At 35.4% G+C, this 21300-nt stretch overlaps 1 protein-coding gene across 3 annotated transcripts in view; it reads right to left on the reverse strand.

Annotated features, from left to right (window-relative positions):
• Positions 1-576: 576 nt before the first annotated feature.
• LOC110674225 (uncharacterized membrane protein DDB_G0293934-like) overlaps positions 577-21300 on the reverse strand; it is a 256353-nt gene continuing 235629 nt past the window's right edge. For all 3 annotated transcript variants that reach the window (XM_021838396.1, XM_021838400.1, XM_021838405.1), the window contains one exon: positions 577-2204. In XM_021838396.1, the coding sequence (XP_021694088.1) occupies positions 594-1673 (1080 nt within the window). In that variant the 5' untranslated portion in view covers positions 1674-2204 and the 3' untranslated portion in view covers positions 577-593. The remainder of the gene's footprint in view (positions 2205-21300) is intronic.

Raw genomic sequence — 21300 nt, forward strand, 5'->3', positions numbered from 1 at the left:
TGAAAGTTCACTCGAATTTCCCTTGGAAATTCACTGGAATTTTTGTTGTGAATTCATCTCAATTTCTCTTGTAAATTCATCCGAGTGTACTCCATTTTCTCTCGAAATTTCCCTTGAGAATTCAGTCGAATAGAAATTTGCAATAATTAAGTTGAATTTCCCACGGGAATTCAGTGAATTTTCCATGCAAATTTAGTTGAATATCTCATGGAATGTAATTCGAATTCACCATAGAAATTGAGTCAAATTTTCCATGGAAATTCTGTCGAATTTCCCTTGGAAATTTTCGTAAGAAAAACTTCCAAACTTTAGTTGAAATTCTTTCGCGTTTTTGTTGGGAGCTCAATCGAATTTAACTTGGAAATTCATTTAAATCTTCTCTGAAAATGCATTCAATTTTCTCTTGAATATTCAACACATTAATCTAGCTTCGTTCCGAGTCAGCTATAAATAATCGCCTTACTAGATTCAACATCGCGCAGAGCTCAATCCCCGTAGCCGACCATCGATAATCTACCGAAATTCCGCACCTGGCAGCGGTCCAATCCCCAATAAAATCCCCATCAGTAAATCGTAAGTAATCCCACAAGGACTCACCTCTTGAGTGTCACATTCTTGCTGCCGCCGAGTTTGTTCATCTTGACCTTCTTGCCACCGCCTCCGCCTCCCCCTCCAATGCTAGACCCATCCCCACCACATCCACTGGTGGCGGTCTGCTCCGAGTCGGCATCACTCGTGTCCACAATGATGCCACTGCTGGGAGTCTCCACCGAAGACTGCTGCTGCGGCTGCTGATGGCCACCGTTGTTTCCGTTTCCGTTGATTCCGTTCAAATTCCGCGTCATACTTGCACTGGTGCTCATTTTGCTGCTCATCGTTTGCTGTTGCTGTTGGTGAATATTCCTGCGATTATTCGCCGCAACCAAATCGTACTCTGCTTCTGTTTCGTCGGCTTCGTCGTATTCGTCGTTATTCTCTTCTTCATCTTCTTCTTCGTAGCTATTCACCGCACTGTAGCCATTGTGGTGATGGTGGTGAGAATTGGTATTGCCATGGTCACCACCGTTCTTCAGGGCCGACGAATTCTTCAACACACTCACGAGCTTCGAACCGTTTCCGGTGCCGACGTTACCATTCCCGTTGACCAGGATCAGGTTGTTGAAATTTTTATCACTTTTAACACTCTTGGAGCCACCGCTTCCGGCGCCAGCACTTCCACCAAGTAGGCTGGTATGCTCATCAACACTCAATTCTTCGCCAGCCCCTGGCCCACAGCCTGCTCCGTTATGGATTGCACTTCCCCCTACACTATCTTCCCCGTTACGCCGCTGGTTATGCAGTTTTGCAGCGAACTTCTTCACCTTTCCGCTTTCCTCCACCGACGACGACGAGGACGTTGACGACGGAACCAGATTATAGCGATGGTTTGTTTTGATGGCCGATTTGATTGCCTTGGTCGTCCCGGACGACGGACGCCCTCCTGGTGACCTGTGATGGCCCGATTTGCCCCCCTGGGGGTTCACCGACGCCGACGACGACGGATTCGGTCCGGAATGGCCACTTCCGGAAGTGGTACTATTCAGGTTCAAACTTAGATTTCGCGCCGCAGCAGCAGCACTGGCCGCCGTCACTGAGGGCGATTTTTCCTCAACTGGTAGCATATAGGAGAGCATTTTGGCTCGGGCAACTCTTTCCTGGCCCCCGTTTTTTTGCTTCAACCCGACAGCGGGGAAGGGCGGTAATGCACTTGCCTAGTTTCTACACTGCTGCGCGCAATTGCACTCCCCAATTGCAGTATGCACACACTAACACTATCCCTCGCTCTCTCTTCCCACGAGAAAAGTTCTCTTCTCACACGCGCGGGTTTAAAGTTCTCTCACTCTCGCGCTGGGTCACTTCACCCCCGGATATTCAGCCAAACAACCCCCTTTGATAGCCGAAGAAGACACGCTTGCATACCGTTACACTAGAGGACCGAAAAAATTGCGACGTAGATCTCTTCTCTAGTTTCTTCAGATCAAATACGAATCGAATGCACGGGGTTGATTCAGTTGACCTTGCAGCAAACGGGAACCACCGTCAACGATGATGATGATGATGATGCTACGCCGATTAGGTCATCCGCTAGGTAAGATGTCGTCATCGTTGAACTGGTTGAAGCGTTCGGGTTCGGTGGCGTCTTCATTATTGTTCTTGCGAATGTTCTGTGGGAGAGGAAGAAAACAAAACCAAGCTGATTAGAATTCATCGTGAAAAGCAGTATCCACGGTTTTGGCGGGGCATGAAAGGGAAAAGAGGGAGTTTGAAAAGAGGGAAAAGTGAATATCGATTTTCACGCCGCCGCTTTGTGATGCTAGCATGTTTTCATTTTGGTTTATTCATAAGCGGGTGAGGATGCGTATACACGTAAGGGAGTACCGTTTAGACGCGATTTTCGACCAGAATGTTTAATTCAGTGCACTATGGGCCAGAAATCAAAATTTCGCGACAAAATTCCAAACACTTTCAAAATGAACTAAAACCAACCTAAAAGTAAAACAAACTTGAGAAAACATATAAAATACGTGTTTGGGTCGACTAAGCAGGGCTGGTAGCAAGTCACTTTTTAGTGACTTGGTCACTTTTTTCGACCTGGTCACTAAAAAGTCACTATTTCTAACAAAAAGTCACTAAAGTCACTTTTTTCCGAAAATTCACTATTTTCATGATCTAACAATATTGAAATTTAAGGCGGGGTAATTTTTTGAAACACAAACAGCAAGAAATAGATATTTATTATTATAAAAACAAATAAGTGTGATTTTGATTTTGAAATTTCCCTCCCCTTGGTTATGCAATTTTCCGCGATGGGAGGGCATAATCCATTAGCCCATATGATGGAAGCCAAAGGCGTAACCTGTAGTGGTGGTATCACATTTTGGCATTTTTTGCTTAAAGCCGCGTCATAATTCATATGGCATAGACGCAATAATATCTCGGATGTGATCCAACGGACATTATGCGTCAATGATAGAATTGATGCCCATTTCAAATAATTAATCTATTCGAAGTGGACATTGATACTATTGGTGACGATCAGTTTGCCTTTTGCTAACCAGAATGATCCGTAGCCACTCTTACTATTAGCTAGCTTTATAATATTACTCTGAGGAAAATGACTAGTAGATTCACTGAGTAGAAATAAGTGGCGACAATCTTATTTTAATATGGTTTTTTCATTGCCATAAAAAGAAATACCTCTTTTGTAACAACGGTATAAATAATCTAATTCCAGATTCATTTTCGCAAAATTTACAAGTAGAAAGTAGGCGCTGTGAAGCATTGCATTTGCCACCGAAAAGTGAATCTTGTAGGAGACTGTAATAGAAGCCTAAGGTAACTTTACTCTTCAATATTCACTATAAAAATGACTATGGAAAGTAAGACGCTGAGATCGATTATTAGGGTACACTTAATAATTTCGAGAAATTGTTGAACAGACAAGGAAAGTGACTTTTTTCTTTAAGGATATATGAACGAAAAGACCTGAAATTAACTAGAACTACTACTAAACAGCCTAATTTTGTTAAGACTTTACGACAATTGACATTTAAGACTCTAATCTTACGTAAAATACAGGAGTAATCAGAATAGCACTTAAATGACAAATTATTCAAAACCATTTCGACTAGACAGAATTAGTAATGACACTACTACACTACTATTACTAAAAATTCTGATGGAGCTGCTGATTTTCACAATGCTTCCTTTTCTCAGAAGCAAGGGAATATGGGTATTTTTAAAAAACTACCACGTCACAATACGAATAAAAAACAGTGTTCATGTGGGCACCATAGCCTAGTCCGTCTGAGTATTGGTCCTGGTAGAGGGGAAACTTGGCAAAAGCCAGACCGAGGGTTAAGCCTTGACAAGTTAAGCTGTCAGGCAGCTCCAACTGAATACCATATGAAAAAAAATAACATAAAATAGAAATTTAAGAGTCAAAAGAGATATGGATTCCTGAATATTTCGTAGACATTTGCAACGGAAAATATAAATAAAAATCTGGGAAAGGTTTTGGAGAATATGCTGGAAAAAAATTTGGGCTGAATTTTGCAGTCGTAATATTTTAATAAATATTGGCAAATACCAGGGCCAATATCTGACGGATCTGCTGAATAAATTACTAATGTACTTTCTGCAGTAATAAGTGACTAAAGAAGGAATCTTTAACCTATTATTTGAAAGATCCTCATCAAAATTCCTCCCGGAGATAAACTTGAGACGGGTTTTAATGACAAACAAAAAATCAAAGAGTTTGTTTGGAACTTGTCCAGTACTTCAAAATCGAGCACTAATATTGAAAGCAATCATTTGATCATAGGTCAACTATTTCTATACAAAACGGGTCGTAAAACAGATAAAACGTGAGATTATGAGTCGTCACTGAGTGATGCGATTGTTTTCAATAATTCTAGGGTGGCCGCTGGACCAGGGAAAAAGACAGGAAAACCAGAAATTTGAGATGGTCACCGGGAAAGTAATGTTGACTGAACGTCTCCAAGCACTAAACCTACAAACCACCAAAATAAGTTGTATAAAGTAGTTATGGTTGATGATATTGCCATTCACGAAAACCTGAGCCAAATGAATATTTGACAAATTTCTTGGGAGATCCACTGAAATCTTGGATAAATTAATTCAAAAGTACGATTGGCGGATTGCTGAGATGCTACTGATTTTTGATGAAGCCTTGTCTGGATTACCTATTAGTTATTCATTGATCTATGAAAAAGTTCTTATGAGACCCCTGACGAGATTTTGTATAGATTTCTGCAGGTTTACTGTGTGTTTTTCCAATCATTCCCAACATATTTCATGTAAAATTGATCATGTATTCATGGAAAAATCTTTTAAAGTAAATAAAAGGCGAGGACCTTTAGGTAATCTTAGTCAGATTTTTGTTAAGTTTTTGACGCAGTTCTTAGCCAAATTTTTGATAGATTGCTTGTAAGATGCAATTTTAGATTTATGTCAAAAATTTAGCCAGCTTCAAAGGAGAAAATAAAATGTTTTCGAAGATACCGTTTCTGTTAAAAAAAATCCAACATAAGTTTCACCAGCATTGGCGTAGGAACAGGGGGGGCCAGGGGGGCCTGGCCCCCTCCAGAATCATCCAGCCCCCCCCCCCCCCCCAGAATTTTTCATGATGATAAAAATTTAAAATTAAAAAAAACAACTAAACATGAAGTAAAATGTTCCGAATCAATGTACCATCAGTGCACCAGTTTCCGCTCATGTTCCAGTAGCCCGCTCACACTGAAAAAAGATAAGTTTACACAACGAAAATTTGAAAACTTTGGCCGCTATACAATTCAAATCAACGAATAGAATCATACTGTGGACATTTTTTTGTGTATTTACTCAAATTACCTTACTTTTTGAACTCGTGAGCGGGCTACTGGAACATGAGCGGATACTGGTACGTTGACGGTACATGACTCTTGTTATTGATACAAATCTCTTCAGTAGTTTATTCTATGTTGTACAACTATAGTGAGGGAACCTCGCTTGTCTTACATAGCATCAGCGTGGCGGTTCTGACTTCGGCGAACCGCGCGACCACCGAAAGCTTAACCGTCCGGCTGGTGTGAAATAATGTAACAAAATCAACCATAGCGTTTTTTTTCAGCAATCAATTCTCTTCTTGATTTTGATTTATTTTTAAGTATTTTTGTATGAATATATGTATTGCTTAAACTATACTTGTCCAAGAAAACTTTTTGAAGTTTTCCAACAGATTTGAAGCAAAAATTTTCCAAAAAACGTTTCGATATTTTTTATAAAATTTAAGCATAATAAAATTTCTCGAAGAATATTGAAGGGTGGCTTCAAAACGTTTGAAAATCTCATGAAAATTTATCAAATAATATTGAGGGACTTGTTTCAAAGCAAAATCCTCCTGGTGGACAAGCATTCCTTCTATGTCTACTTTATTAGTAAATTGATTATGGAGAATGTTCCCGGATTTACTTCAAAAGTGGTAGTTTATTTTGTTTCTCGCAATTCCTGCAAAAAAACATTGATTCTGTCAAATCAAATACTTAGATAGTTCAATGAAAGTTCCATTAGAAATTTTCATTGAATTTCTTTAACCAGTTTTCTCGAAAAAATATATATATATATATTTCAATTTTGCTTTAAATCTCCGGCATATCATGAATTGGAAACAAAATTGTTTTTGTAATGCCTTTTGCCTTCGAATCTTAAGAGGAAATTTATTGAAAATTCCCAGTAAAACTTTTGCATCAAAAATTAGCATAGCGCTCTACAGATTGAGCAGGCCTGCCCGACCTTTTTGACTCTTTTTCGACATAAATTGTTAGTGCGTTCGCAAGAATAGACCGATATGAACAAAATTAGTCTCAAATGAAAGCTTGATAGTACATCTGTTCCATCCATGCCGAAAATTTTGAATTTATATCAAACTATTCGATAGCTATGCAAGCTAAGGCAAAAATTTGGATCATTTTTTGAACTTAATTGCATCGGTAGCAAAGAGGTTGATATAAATTTAAAATTTGCAGCATGTATTAGACAAATATACAACCAAGCTTTCATTTGAGACTAATTTTGTTCATATCGGTCTAGTTTTGCGAACGCACCAACCATTTATGTCGAAAAAGAGCCAAAAAGGTTGGGCATGCCTGCTGTAGAGAAACATGTAGCAAAATAACTGGGAAGGGAGAAAAGATTTATTAAGATAATCATAAAGAAATTTTTATCGATCTTCCTTAAAACACTTCTTTAGACATAATTTTAGCAATTATTAAAAGAATTTATATTCTTAGTTTAATTTTTTGTGCGATACGAGAGCGGAGCTTTTAGAAGCTTTGTGGACGAATTCTAGAAAACCAGAAGTCAAGGTAGCATAGATTTTAAGAATAATTTCTAAAGAAGATCCTGATGGACCTTCTTTAGAAATTTTTTTTATTTGTAAATTCATTCAATTCAATTTAACTATCCTGGAAATTACCTCTGAAGAAAAGATTTTAAATTATCTTTCATTGTACCATTGGCCATCTATTGTTCCACCTGTTTCAACATTTTGTTGTTTCTCCTTCCTTTGCATGACGCTCTGAAGAATTTGGTACATAAACTCAAAAAAGCAACATTTTAAAACATCTAAAATAAGGTAAATTATAGTTTTGAAGAATTGCAGAAATCTTATACATATGGTTCCTGATTTCCGAAAGTCCCTCAACAAAGTTTCAAAGTAATGTGTTTCCCCTAAGATTTAAATTCATTCAAATCTTATATTACAAAATTGACCACAATACATCTTAGGTAATGCTCTTGAAAAATACCGGCAATATTTTCGGCAGTATTACAAAATTATCTATAATAGACTCCTCAAAAAAGTTTGTATGGAATTTCTAAGGTAACAAAAATGAGTTCTACATCAATATGTCCACCATAGTCTCATGAAGCTTCGGAGTTCATACAATATAATATCGAATATTTTAGTTACATTCAGTAAAAATCTATCCGTTTAAATACCAATCATTTTAATATTATAAAAGAAGTAGAAAAAATGACAAGATTTTTTTGTAGTAAATCCTACAAACAAGGACCACTTAAGCTTTTCTACATTGTACATTGTCACATTGTCAACAAATTTCAGAAAAATTCTACGGTTTACTTCTTGAATTTTACGACAAGAATTTAGTATTTTTCCGAATTATATTTAGTAGCAATTATCCAAGAAATACTCGCAAAGTTTTTTCAAACCATTTTTGTATGTGTTTCTCCAGAAATCTGTTATAATGTGAATCGTAGAGGAAATTTCAAATTGCGAAAAAAAATATTAATATATTCCTGGAGTAGTTTTTGAACAAAAAATTGAGCATTCGGCAAAAAAAAAAATAGTTATTTCTAGGACTTGGAGGAATACTTTATGGATTTTCTGAAAATTTGTTTCGACAAGTTCAAGAATAAATTGCAAAATTATGATAGATCTGGTGAAAAAAATCTTCAAAAAATTCCAAAAAGAATCATTAGTGTGGTTTAAAGACAAAAATCTCTGGAAAATACTTGGATGAATCTCTGGTGATTTTTTTGGATGAAGCTTAGGGAAACAACAATATAATTCTCATAGAAATTCCGGACCAAATTCCTCGGGAAAGTATTTTCGCAGAAGAGTTTTTGAAAAAGCAGTTGAACGTATTCCGATAGGAACTTTATAGGAATGTTTGAATTCTTTAAACATTTCTTAGGGGTCATGCACAAATTACGTCACGCTCCAAGGGGGGAGGGGTCAAGCCAAGCGTGACAAGCCTTACAAAATTTTCGAATGACTCATACAAAAAACGTGACAAAGGGGGGGGAGGGGTCAAAAAAGTTGAAATTTAGCGTGACATAATTTGTGTACCATCCCTTAGACGGGCATTTAAAAAAATAAATATTTTGAGAGAGTTTTGAAGGAATGTGAGATGTTGCTCATTGATTTTAGAGAAATCTAAAAAATAACACTACGTTACTTGTAAACATCAATTAAACCAATTTTGAGTACCACTTTGGCAACCTGTAGCTGAAAAATGTGACGTGCAGGGACATTTTTGAGAACGACATTAGATTCAACAACCCCAAATCTACTAGCGACACATAACTTGATCTTTGAGGCACGTCATTTTTGTTACGCTGTGTAATTATGTATAAAAAAAAATACAGATATAGATATGCAGGAAACTTCTCTGAGAAATCATGAATAACATTTTTTCAATTTAATTATTTTTAATTGCTCATTATTTTTTTTATATTAGGAGGAATCCTTACAGTAACATCTGGAAGTCATTTAAGTTTTTGCAGTGTTGATAATTTTTGCTGCGATTTTTTTCAAATAATCCTGTAGGTAAACTTTAAGAGAGCTTCAAAAGCAAAGTTGGAAATACTATTGGCAAACTTTCCGTTGAATCAATCCTTGCTTGATGATGTTGAAGACATGTTTGGTGAGACTCCTAGAATTTTTGTACTATTTTTTGTAGCAATCTTCAGTAATTTCTTAAATCCTAAACACATTATTAATGAACAACTGGAGGATACTTTAAACTAACAATTAAAATTTATATGTAATAAGTATGTAGAGGGCCTTCCAGGAGGAATGATTAAAGTAGTTTTTAATACATTCTATGGCGGAGTTCTTTAGGAGATCTTCTAAGGTATTCGATTAAAATTTTTTGAAAAATTTCTGGTGAGATTAAAAGTCAGGGAATAATTTCCCATGGGAATCCCAGGACGAACTCCGTGAAAAGGAGTTCTTGGAGAAAGCACTAAAAAGTACGGAAATAATTCATAAAGAAATTCACGTATGAATTCTCAGAGGATTCTCTTCGAAGCACATGGTTTAATACCTGAAAAGTTCGTGGAAGTATCACCAAGGACATTCATTGTGAGTTTTTTTTTTGCTAGAAATCTTGAAGGATTTTTGACTGGATTACAAAAAGAATGACTATTTTTGGTAGCAATAATTGAAAACCAAAACAAATCTGTTAAAACTACGAAATATGTGAAAATCGTGATTATTGCGACCGACATTACCTCTGTAAAACAATAATTTGCTAGGCCCCCCCTAGGCCCCCTCCAGAAAAAAATCCTAGCTACGCCAATGTTCACCAGATCAAGAATTTGTCCAGGAATCAGTCATGGTCTATGGCTAACGCATAATGTCGAAGGCAGTCTTAGAAGGTTTGTTATTGAACTTTGCAGTTTTTGGGAAAAACCGTATAAATTACACAGAGCAAAAATTTGTTCATATAATTACAAAAGCTCTCTGAAATTCCAATAACTTCACCCCGTCCACCCTGGGCTTTTAGATATTTCTGTTGGAAGTATGTGCAAGATCAAGTAGGCATTGGTTTAGTTAGTTGACAGTTGTTAAGAGGAGGAGAGAAAAATACATTTATTACGTTTTGAATCACCGAACAAGCTGGTTTGATTTCCTGTGTAATCACGCATCTGCTCAACAGGTTATGGGCCCAGAGCTGCAGGAAATTAAAAAGGTGGTGCGTGTGTAGTACATTGTTAGCAGTTTTTTGGAGCAGTTAGAGCGAGTAGAAAGCATGGAGTTTGCGAAAATGGGTTTCCAGAGGCTAGGTTACGATAACTACGAAACTTGGAAATTGCGAGCACGACAAGTTTGACGCGTGAAGGACTGTGGAGATACATCGAGGATGACTTGCCTGATGTGAAGGAAAAATCGACGGAATGGGAAACGAAAAACGACCTGGCTTTGCAGACAATCGGGATTCTAGTAGAAGACGCACAGCTGAGCCTGATACAGGAAGCTGTGACTGCTAAAGATGCTTGGAATATACTACGGAACTACTACATCAAGGATTCATCGGTGGGTAAGGTTGCTCTTATCAAGAAACTGTCCAAAACAGAACTGTCTGAGGCAGGCGATTTGCGGCAGCATCTGGTGGATTTGGAACAGTTATTCGAGAAGATTGAAAACGCGGGATGTCGTATGGATGAAGATATGAAAGCAGCTTTCATACTAGCGAGTCTTCCGGAATCGTACGAGAATACCGTTGCTGCGATACAAGGGAGAATGGAAGTTTTCACGATGAATTTTGTGAAAACAAAGCTGCTTGAAGAATATGATCGTCGACTTCAAAGAAACGGAACAGGTGAATCGAAAGCAATGGTTGCTAAGACGGAGAGGAGAAATGAATTCAAGCGATTGTGTTACGCTTGCGGAAGTCCAGAGCATTTAATCCGCGACTGTGACAAGCTGGAACACATCCAAGAGAAACCGTCAAGAGGTGCTGCAAAAAGTATTCGAATACAAACTGCAAGGTCCGCACATCATGATGTTGAATCAGATAGTCAAGTCTGCTTTGCAGCATTTCAGGAGGAGAATGAAGAACACTGGTATCTTGACTCTGCTGCATCCACTCACATGACAGGTAACGGGAAAATTTTGGACTGGCATACGAAAACGACGAAACGTGTGAGCCTGGTGAATGGTAACGTTTTACATTCTGTTGCAGAGGGAGGATTGATTCTGTCTGCGAATGGTCCAAACAGGCGACCAGTTGAAGTCAAGTTGAATAACGTTGTTGTTGTACCAGGACTTTCTATAAACTTGGTGTCAGTTGAAGTTATAACTAGACAAGGGTATGAAGTAATATTTAATTCAGAAGAATGTAAAATTATGAAATATGGTAGTATTGTCATAGTAGGACAGAAAGTTGGAAAGTTGTACCGATTGAACATGTAAATGAATTGAACAGAGATTAGTAAGGCAATGAAGAACAAGAAAACATGACTAACTTTATCTTGAGGAGGAGTGTTGGAAGTATGTGCAAGATCAAGTAGGCATTGGTTTAGTTAGTTGACAGTTGCTAAGAGGAGGAGAGAAAAATACATTTATTACGTTTTGAATCACCGAACAAGCTGATTTGATTTCCTGTGTAATCACGCATCTGCTCAACAATTTCAACAAATAAGTTCATATAATTTTGTCCGAAACTCTTTTGAAATTCAAATCATATTCAGCTCACAGTATAAATCAAAAATAATTTAATTTGTAATCTCAAGTCTTCCGATTTCTACTATTCTATATGAAAATAAACTAATATTTAAAGATTTCTTTTTAAATCGGGCATCCTGGAATTGAAAAACTGATTTTGAATGGACACCCTAACTACTGCATTGCCCATATTCGCATGGTATTTTAAGCGACCAAACAGTAAGTTTCAATCATGATCATAGCAGACTGGTTTATACGCTGAACTATCCGAACAAACACTAGACAAACCGTGTGAATGTTCGCATAAAATGGTGTATGTGCTAACAAGTCAGTGCTGTTCGCATGTCCAACGAGTGTGCTATTAGGCAAAGAATGCATAGCAACGAAAATATGAATTTTGATCATATTGGCGCTTACGTCGACTATGCAAAAATGGACAGTGCAGTTCTCTACACTCTAAATTCACCCAAAATGTAGATTGGTTAATATCCACAAAGAACGTATTTTCATTTATAGTCATTTTCATGACTAATACATGTAGTTTTGAAGTCACTTTTAGGTCACTATTTTTATCATTTTGGTCACTAAAGTCGCTATTATTTTACTGTCTGACTGCTACCAGCCCTGACTAAGATGCATTTTAAATCAAATTGGGAATATTTGTAAGGATTATGAATATATGGAGAAATATGTTAATTAAGGCATTACATATTCAAATTCGCTCGTACATCATATTACAAAATGCATTGTACATTTCATTTCAAAGGTATAATTTATACATTTCAATGTATTCTGAAGGTACACTATTATTAATGTCTGAAAAATGTGATAATGAAGTCATAGTTGTTTGGAATGCATTGAAAACTGTTTATTCAACATACTTATAGGTTTTTCACAGTATAATTGCATTTAATTCATCATCTAAACTATTAAATTTTTATAACGCTTTGTTTTCATTGTACATAACCTAAAACAAAGCCATAAAACCATCAGAGAGTCATAAAGGCATTGTCCAAAATGGAACAAGTAAATATGAATCATATATTTTTAAGTGCTATATTGTTTTAAAGGAGACCATTTCACATTCACGTTTCAAGCGTTTCAATGAAATTCACTTTCGAAATATTATGGTCAGAAATACTTTAGCAGTAATGGAGACCTCATTAGATGTGTTCAAACAGGAGAGCATTCAATTTAAACCATCTTTAGGACTCCATTATATTAATACATGCAGGAAATTGTTATATGATAATCATGAATTTTTGTGATTTCATATATGATTGATTTTAAATCAAGCAGAACTCTTAATCTTCATTTGCTTTCAACGAAATTAGATGGATCGGAAATGTTGCTTGACGACTGGATGTTGCAGCTATGAAACGTGGTGTTTTCGGCCGTTGCAGTCTTTGAGAGCAGCAAGAACAGTTTTGCTTCAATATCCGACGGTTTCGGTAATATATTTTACCTTTTTCTAGGATTAGAAACTATGTTTTCTTGTACATATATGGTAGTGCTCTACAAGTTAGAAAGTTAGCGCGGACAGCTAAGAAGCTACCACGGTTAAAAGCGTAGGTGAGATAAAATGGTGAAATTATAGCACAAAGCGTAGGCTAAAGCGTTTAGGTTTATAGCAGAAAGCCTCCCACGTTACACTACTAGGTAAAAATATCGCCACTCATGCCCCAAAGCGGGCGCCATTCCAGTTTCATGTTTAGACAAATGAATGTAGAGCACTACCATATATGTACAAGAGAACATAGTTTATAATCCTTGAAAAAGGTAAAATATTTTACCGAAACCGTCGGATATTCAAGCAAAGCTGTTCTTGCTGCTCTCGAAGACTGCAACGGCCGAAAACACCACGTTTCTTAGATGGTTCGTTTATGTACAATTTAATAGTTCATAAGCTCAAACTACTAACATTCTCTCTGCCATATTACGCTTAATTTGCCAATATATCTGGCAGCAATTTAGAAGGATTTCAGCGATATTTTTCTTTACTTTTCATCATTGATGGCGTGTGATTTGGTCATTTGGTGCTGCCTTTTTAGTTTTGTTTTCTTTTGATAATTGTATTATTTTTTTTCTGATATTCCAACGTGGTTATTTAATGGAAAGCGAAAATGCGTAGATGGCGCTCTTCTAAAATTAGTGCACCGTAAAGGGCCGTCCATAAATGACGTAACATTTTTTCATTGATTTTTGACACCCCCTCCCCCTTCGTAGCATTTAGTCACAAATGCTGATACCCCCCTTGGAAAATACGTAGCATATCAAGTACCACCCTCCCTTGAATTTTTTATTCGTTTACCTCAGCGATTGGGCTAAAACAAAACATTAAAATCCAGAAATTCAAAGCAAAATTTGATATTAATTGCTAGCTATTAACTGATATTAACTACTGTCGGAAACGTCAGGATAATCTAACGAATGATAATATGACCGACTTATTTCCTGTTTTATTTTTAATTATTTTGGTTCTCAATTCGTACAGGTTGAATCCAATTTGTAGTACTTTTGATGTTGATGAAACCTTAAACAAATTTACAGATGAAAATGTACAAAATAGATACAATCTTGCATGGGTTGATAAAGCTAACAGCAATGAGTAAGGGTTCAAAATATTTTATAATATATTAAACAGAAATTTTGTTTTATTTAATGAATTTTTCTAATTATTCTTGGTTAAGAAACAGATTTCAATAGATATGATTAACAAAATACCTTATTGATCTTCGTCTTTATTCTCTAAATTCAAATCGATTCAGCAAACAGTGGTCAGGTAGAGATAAAATAACAACTGTTATATTTGGAATGATTTAAAAATCAGTGATTTTTATACAATCGTCTTTATTAAGATTTGAACTTCATCATTGTTTCCCATACTGAAATATTCTTACACAACTTATGATAAAAAAACAAATGGCATTATAAAAATGCTTATTTTTAATGATAGGACAATTTCGATAACACTAGAATTTGGTGTACTCATTATTATCTAGCCTGCTCCATCAAGAGCATTGATATATCAAAACAAATCGATGAGTTGATTGAGTGGAGATCTCCTGCAACATTGAACACATTGAATAAATATCTTGTTTTACTATAGCAACGTTAATGTTTGCCCTAAAAAGCATATCTTTTGAAGAATTAAAGCTCTAACAGAAAATAATGAATAAAACTTAAACGATTTATTCTATATCTTGTTAACAAATGGAAAAAAACAATATTTTGCAATTCGATTAAGCATGGATTTTTACTGAACTTATTAAACTCCTAATTATTTGATTTTATAAATAAAATAATTTAGACACGAAATACAGTTCAATATTCACATAACCATTTAAAGTTTCATAAAAGCTGTTTGATTGTATTTGTCAGGAAATATTTTAAATTTCTCAAAAAATTTTCAATCTTATCATATTTATGTTTGAAGCTGAATCATTATTTTATAACCCAAGCTCATAAAGTCAAACAACAAAGTTTGATAAAAAAAAACTCATTTTTTTCAGCACTAATCTTTTTACAGAAATTATTCAAAATGCTACGTCCACTAGTCGGGACCCCTCCCTCCCCCTCGTTACACATCGTCACAAGTCCGTGAAGACCGCTCTCCCCCCTAAAATGCTGCGTCATTTATGGACGACTCCTAATCAAAATTTCTAGTGATAACTTTGGAAGGAAAATAACCACAAGACAAGATTTTTGCAATTTAACGCACAGGAAACCGTAAATATTCATTTCAATTTGAGAAGCTTTCGCAACCTAACTTCACTTTTGATCGCCAATAAGAGGATAGTACATGATGTTGCCTAACTCTTTTATTATCTATTGTTTCCTAATTTCAATTCACTATAAGTGAACCATCTAATTTAAAAACGGGCAGGTTATGGATGTTTCTACTTGATTTTTATAACTTTTGTAAAATGTTATACCAACGATACAATCCTGGTTGAAAAATAATCAGCAGGGTTGGAAGATTCTTTTATGAAAATTTCTACTAAATTCTAAATTAAATTGATGCCATTGTATACAATCATAGACATACAACAATTTCAGTCGTTTCATAATTCTTCAAAAGTCTTTTATCTTAACCTGGAGGTTGTCCAGAAACCACGCTTATGTCGTTATAATGGGAGCCTCAAACAGATTCCTCTGTTATGGTCTTATCATACCATATATGGCCTCAAAGGGAATTGCAAAAAATAAGTTTTTTTGTAATTTTTTTACCGACTCTACCTAGATTTCTGAATGTCACCTAGCTCATGAACGGACCCTTGCTCAAAAGTAGTGCATTATGACATTTTTATACCAATCAAACTTATTCAATTGGTTGGATTGTATTACAAGCAACAAAGTTGAAAAATATAGGGTTGAAAAATTGGCTAAATTATAGCTTGTACTTGAACCGCTGTATGTCGGACATCCGTAAATATATGCAAAAACTCTTGGTAGCACCAGAAAGAGTGGAGTCTAGGCTTCCACATCAAACTGGTTGCAAGCCAAATACGGTGGATAACTAAACTTTTAAGGCGAACTATTAAAAATATAGTGAACATTACTGGTACATTGTAAAATCAATGGTTAAATTCAAAGTTCACATTATTTTTATATCACACATGTAAAATGCACTCAATTTGCTTCCGAAAAATGAACACAACATTATTTTTCTTGCCATTTTTCCCGTTAAACCAAATTTTCTAATAATAGGCTGAAATACAAGATTTTCCGTTAAATACAAAATTGACCTCCATAGAGTACAATTAAATAATGTAATAAATCAAGATTAAGATAGTTGGTATACAATCACACATGTTCTCAAAAATGAGAGATTTATCTCAATAATTAATTTAATTGAAAAACGATTTTTGAACTTTTGTCGCGAAAATTTTGATTTTCTGGCCCATAGTGCAGTGCTGGATTTGATAAGTCACACATTAGAAAAAAAATCATAACTCTGGGTGGGTAAGCTCATACGAGATATATTCAGAATATTCCCAAAATATGATACCCAAGTATGACAGTTTTAGAGTTTTTGTAAAAGATTCAGATACAGATCAGAAATGCTAATATTCACCCGTAAGAACAGAATATGATTTAAAGAATCTAAAATATATAATGAGAGTTTTAGCAAACTCAAGGTGAAACAGCTTGGAAACCGACTTATAATATTGCATTAAAACTTCAAAGGTACTCATATTTTGTTCAATGTTTCTACATATAACATAACATTTTCGAGTTACTTTAAGTTTTATTCAAAAATGTACTGTTTAAATAATACAATTCACTTTTTCAAATCGATGTAAAGTAACGTAGCTTCCATGCGGAAAACTAATTGAGACTGTTTTAGAATAAATCCTCATGTTAACATTTCTTGACAAACATTTGAAAAGGGCACATCGACATTGGTAAACAATGGATTTGCAAGTCGCTGTTGAGCAACTCGATCAACGTTCACCAATACCACTATCAAAAAGAGTGAACACTAATCTTCCTGAAAGTGGTGTTAGTTTGTTTGGGCCAGCTAAAAAAGGCTCAACAGCAACGTTTTTGAAAAAAAAAACTTTGGCTTAAGACCTCTTGGGTCCTTCTCTAATGTTTGTCCAGAATTGCAACTCAATGTTAATGTGTTAAATCCTAGTTTATACCGCTGCACAATGGTCCGAATCAACAAGATAGCAGGAAAAAGTATTTCGTCTGTTCTCGTTGATTTTAGACGTATGATGTCTTCAGAGAAGTTGATCGTAATTGAGTTTTACAACTTTTAGATAAAGTGTTGAATATGGTGGTCCTTGTTTAGGGTTTAATTTTGAATCAAGCTGTTTTGTTCGGAGAAATTTGTGGCTACGTTCTTCAACAAACTTTTAGAAATGTTATTATGAACTCTCCTTTTGAGCTTAAGGTGAAGATAAATCGAAGCCAAACCTCAAATTTTCAAGAGCACGGATCTGGAGAACCAAACATCCGTTTTAGCTGAAAACTTAATCAATTGGTCACTCCCTGGTGGTGACCAATCGATTAAGTTTTCAGCTCAAACGAGTGTTTGATTCTCCAGATTTGTGGCTCTTGAAAATTTGAGGTTCGGCTTCGATTTATCTTCACCTAACATGATTAAAAGCAAAAATACTGAAACCCTCACCGCTCAGCAATTCTTAACGGATTCGGGGTCCTAGATATTCCGGTGGGTCACTGGGACAGGTCGGGTAAAAAGGGCTATTTTTTTGGGACACGCCGAGTTCTCTTTATTTATTTGCAATGGCAATCATTTTAATTTGTATAAATCATTAAGATCTGATATTCAACATCATAAATCAATAGTTTTGTACCATTTAGAATCTAGTACGGTCATTCGGACTTAATGCCCTGAAGAATCGACTATAGATTTGACCTTTCAATTATCTATACAGTAGATATCAAACATAATAGTTTACTGAAATGCGGTCCATAGGCTTGACACGTATGTTTAGATACAAATTGGTCGCTTTATTGTATATTTAAGGCGACATGGGCACCTGAAAATGGTCATTTCAAGTATCAAAACATATGCATCTCGCAAGGTTATCCAATTCAATTCCCTGATAGCCCTACATGTTTTCCTCTTTTAGAAATCCACCTACGATTGACTTGGTCTTAACCGACTCTAGTCATCTTTGTAGCCAACTGATTACTCATGCTGATTTTGATTCTGATCAATGTCCCTGTTACATTCAAAATATCCCATGAAGCAATTCTCATCCTATCAGCTCCACTTTCAATTATTTACGAGCCGACTGGAATATATATAAAACGTATGTTGACTCTAATCTTGATGTTAACATTTCTTTAGAAACTAAACTTGCTATTGACAATGCTCTTGAAACTTTAACAAATTTCATTGATGAAGCCAGGAGCATTGCAATTCCAAAATGTGAAGCAAAATTTTGAATCCGAGATTATAGACGATGATCTTAAACTTTAGATGCGTCTTAAAAACGTGAGGAGAAGGCAATTTCAACGCACTCGCGATCCTGCTATGAAAATTATATGGCAGGATTTGCAGAAAGAAATCAAGAAACGTTTTGCAGATTTAAGAAACAAAAATTTTGAAAAATAAATTTCTCAATTGGACCCCGGCTCTAAGCCCTTTTTGGAAATTATCTAAAATCTTGAAACAACCTCAGAAGCCAATACCGGCATTGAAAGAGGAAAACAAATTATTACTAACTAATTGCGAAAAAGCTCAAAAACTTGCTATGCAGTTTGAAAGTGTGCAAAATTTTAATTTAGGACTCACTAGTCCAATTGAAAATCAAGTTACTCAGGAGTTCGAAAATATTCTCAATCAAGAGAACGTTTTCGAAAATGCCTCGGAGACTGATTTGGAAGAAGTGAGAACTATTATTAAAAAATTAAAAAATATGAAAGCTCCTGGCGATGATGGAATTTTCTACATCCTTATCAAGAAACTTCCAGAAAGTAGCTTATCATTTCGGGATGGACCATATTTGAGTGATTATTTCAAAATTTACCTTATAAACTCATCATCTCGTAGAACAAAACTTTCTTTATTTTGGATATTCTATCAATCTATGAACTTTTTAGGGTCAAATTCAGACCAGCACAATTGTGCTGGTCCGTCCCAAGGCGGTCGATGTCCGAATTTTTTTTTTATTTTTCTTTTTACCTTTTCGAAAAATTTTGGGACCCGTATTTTTTTATTTCGTCTTTAGGGTGCTCTTTCGTGGAATAGGGTGACGCAAAATTCAGAAATAATTTTGTTTTTTTTATGTGCATTAAAATTAAAAAAAAAAAAACTTTAATTACATAATATAGATGATTTTTTTATAAATGGATTGAAAACAATGTACGAGATATGAAAATACTTCATATTCTCTCTAAGATTCAAAGCATTAGGTGGCGATGACGTTTATCGCTTTAATTCAAGAACTAGTCAGAGAAAAATGGGTAAACATACATATGTGAAAACTTATTGTCTCAACCAAACCATCTTGGTTTTGCTATGTTTGTTTATATCCTCAAAAATTGTATTAGATTTTTTCTCAAAATAATTAATGGAACAAAAATTAAAATTGAAAATAATTATAAAGCTTCGAATTGTTTAGTGGAATACTTATAAATAAATGAAAACCGAATTTCGTACTGTACCATTTAATTCCACTAGAGTTTGTATCTTTTGACAGATACGCGTAATTTGACCTCCACTATAAGGCCGTTATCAGAGTTATGTACTAGACTCGAAAAGTAAGTTTATTTTTTTAGAGACACTTGGACTCTTGTCCGACAGCTTGGATGTTGATTACCAAGACGCATTTTTAAGCGCAAATAATTACCATCAAATTTCCTCTTCTTTCAAACGTTACAGATACCTGCTTCTCAACTACTCATGATAACTTCCACAGTAATTAACTGACAGCTCTCTTTGTCAATCGACCAATTTTGCATGTATATATCGTGTTACAGGTACGATCATACTCAATTTTTTTCAATTAGCATATTTTCCTGACAAATGGAAAAATGCTAAGATTGTTCCAATTTTAAAACCAGACAAAAATCCTGCAGAAGCTTCTAGCTATCGTCCAATCAGTTTGCTTTCCTCCATCAGTAAACTTTTTGAAAAGGTCATTTTGCACAGAATGATGGTCCACATAAACGAAAATTCAATTTTTGCCAAAGAACAGTTCGGATTCCGCCATGGACATTCGATTACTCATCAACTTTACGTGTAACAAATTTGATCCGTTCCAACAAATCTGAAGGTTATGCTACTGGTCTTGCTCTTCTAGACATAAAAAAGCATTCAACAGTGTTTGGCATGAAGGTTTGATTGTAAAATTAAAAAACTTTATTTTTCCAACATACGATGTTAGAATAATTCAAAGTCATCTGTCAAATCGTACACTTCAGGTTAATTATCAGAACTCCAGATCTGAAAGACTTCCTGTAAGAGCTGGTGTTCCCCAAGGCAGCATTTTGGGACCAATATTATACAATATTTTCACATCTGACTTACCTGAGTTACCTCAGGGATGTCGAATATCCTTGTTTGCGGATGACACAGGCCTCTCCGCCAAAGGACGAAGCCTGCGTGTCATCTGTAGTCGATTTGCAAAAAAGTTTGGATATTTTTTCTTCATACTTGCAGAAATGGAAGATTTCTCCTAATGCTTCCAAAACTCAACTAATAATATTCCACATAAACCAAAAGCTCTTTATTTGAAACCTTCAAGTAGACATGTTGTCACGATGAGAGGGGTTCCAATAAATTGGTCAGATGAAGTTAAGTATCTAGGGCTCATGCTAGATAAGAATTTAACTTTCAAAAATCACATTGAGGGCATTCAAGCCAAATGTAACAAATATGTAAAATGTCTCTATCCCCTTATTAATAGAAAAACAAAACTTTGTCTTAAGAACAAACTTTTGATATTCAAACAAATTTTCAGGCCAGCCATGTTGTATGCTGTACCAATATGGACTAGCTGTTGTAATACCAAGAAGAAAGCTCTGCAGAGAATTCAAAATAAAATTTTGAAAATGATTCTGATGCTTCCTCCCTGGTATAGTACCAATGAGTTACATAGAATATCTAATGTTGAAACATTGAAACAAATGTCAAATAAAATAATTAATAATTTCAGGCAAAAATCGTTACAATCTTCTATTGCCACGATTAATGCGTTATATGTTTAGGTTAAGTTGGGTTAAGTATATTAAAAACGTTTTTTTTTCTTATAAGCAGGTGAAATCAACTCACCTGTAAAAAAAAACTGAACTGCTACGGCAAATGT

The sequence above is a fragment of the Aedes aegypti genome, chromosome 1 (genome assembly GCF_002204515.2).
Source record: "Aedes aegypti strain LVP_AGWG chromosome 1, AaegL5.0 Primary Assembly, whole genome shotgun sequence".
Lineage (NCBI taxonomy): Eukaryota > Metazoa > Arthropoda > Insecta > Diptera > Culicidae > Aedes > Aedes aegypti.